A 672-nucleotide genomic window follows, 5' to 3' on the forward strand; every position below is an offset into this window, starting at 1 on the left:
TGCTGCAGCTGCACCAGCTGCAGCCCCGTATCATCCTGCCGCATGTTGTTTGTCCTTACTTTTTTTTTTTGTGCATCTCCATCTGCAGCAACTCTTGCTCTTGCTCTTGCTGCTGCAGCTCTTGCTGCTGCNTGCTGCTGCTGCTGCTGCTGCTGCTGCTGCTGCTGCTGTTCTGGTGTAGGAAAGGGTTTACAAGGTATAAAGAGGAGGGCGATGAGGACGGCGAGCAGCAGACAGCTGCCTAGTAGGCCTAGTGCAGCAGGTTGCTGCTGCAGCGCGGGCCCCCCCGGGCTAGCTAGCTGCTGCAGCAGCAGCGGGAGAGACCAACCAAGACAACGAAAAGACATAAGAGCAGCAGCAACAGAACTTTGCTGCTGCGGGAAGAGAGGAGGTAAACAAAGTAAACCATAGAAAGCAGCATCAATACCTAAACCATATAATATAAAACCAAATAAATATAAATTAATATATAAAGAAGACAAAGACACACATAACCACCCCACAAACATAAATATACTCCCCGTGCTGCTAGCAGCTTTAGGCCCTAGCAGGTCCAGCAGCAAACCACCAAAAAAAGAAACACCGAAATCTGCTGCTGCTGCTACTGAAAATAGACGCCCTATTGCTATATCCTGAGCCTTGCAGCGAGCGCTCATTGAACCTTCTCCTCCT

General features: G+C 49.8%; 1 protein-coding gene across 1 annotated transcript in view; it reads right to left on the reverse strand.

The window, feature by feature from the left end:
• Positions 1 to 55: 55 nt before the first annotated feature.
• The window catches only part of EMH_0081940 (uncharacterized protein), a gene marked incomplete at both ends in the record, with an annotated part of 2,038 nt that continues 1,421 nt past the window's right edge, over positions 56 to 672 (reverse strand). Inside the window, 3 exon segments of the mRNA XM_013500456.1 lie at positions 56 to 129; positions 133 to 172; positions 504 to 670. Coding sequence (XP_013355910.1) covers positions 56 to 129; positions 133 to 172; positions 504 to 670 — 281 coding nt within the window.

This window comes from Eimeria mitis, genomic scaffold (genome assembly GCF_000499745.2).
Source record: "Eimeria mitis Houghton genomic scaffold, Emh_scaff5422, whole genome shotgun sequence".
Lineage (NCBI taxonomy): Eukaryota > Apicomplexa > Conoidasida > Eucoccidiorida > Eimeriidae > Eimeria > Eimeria mitis.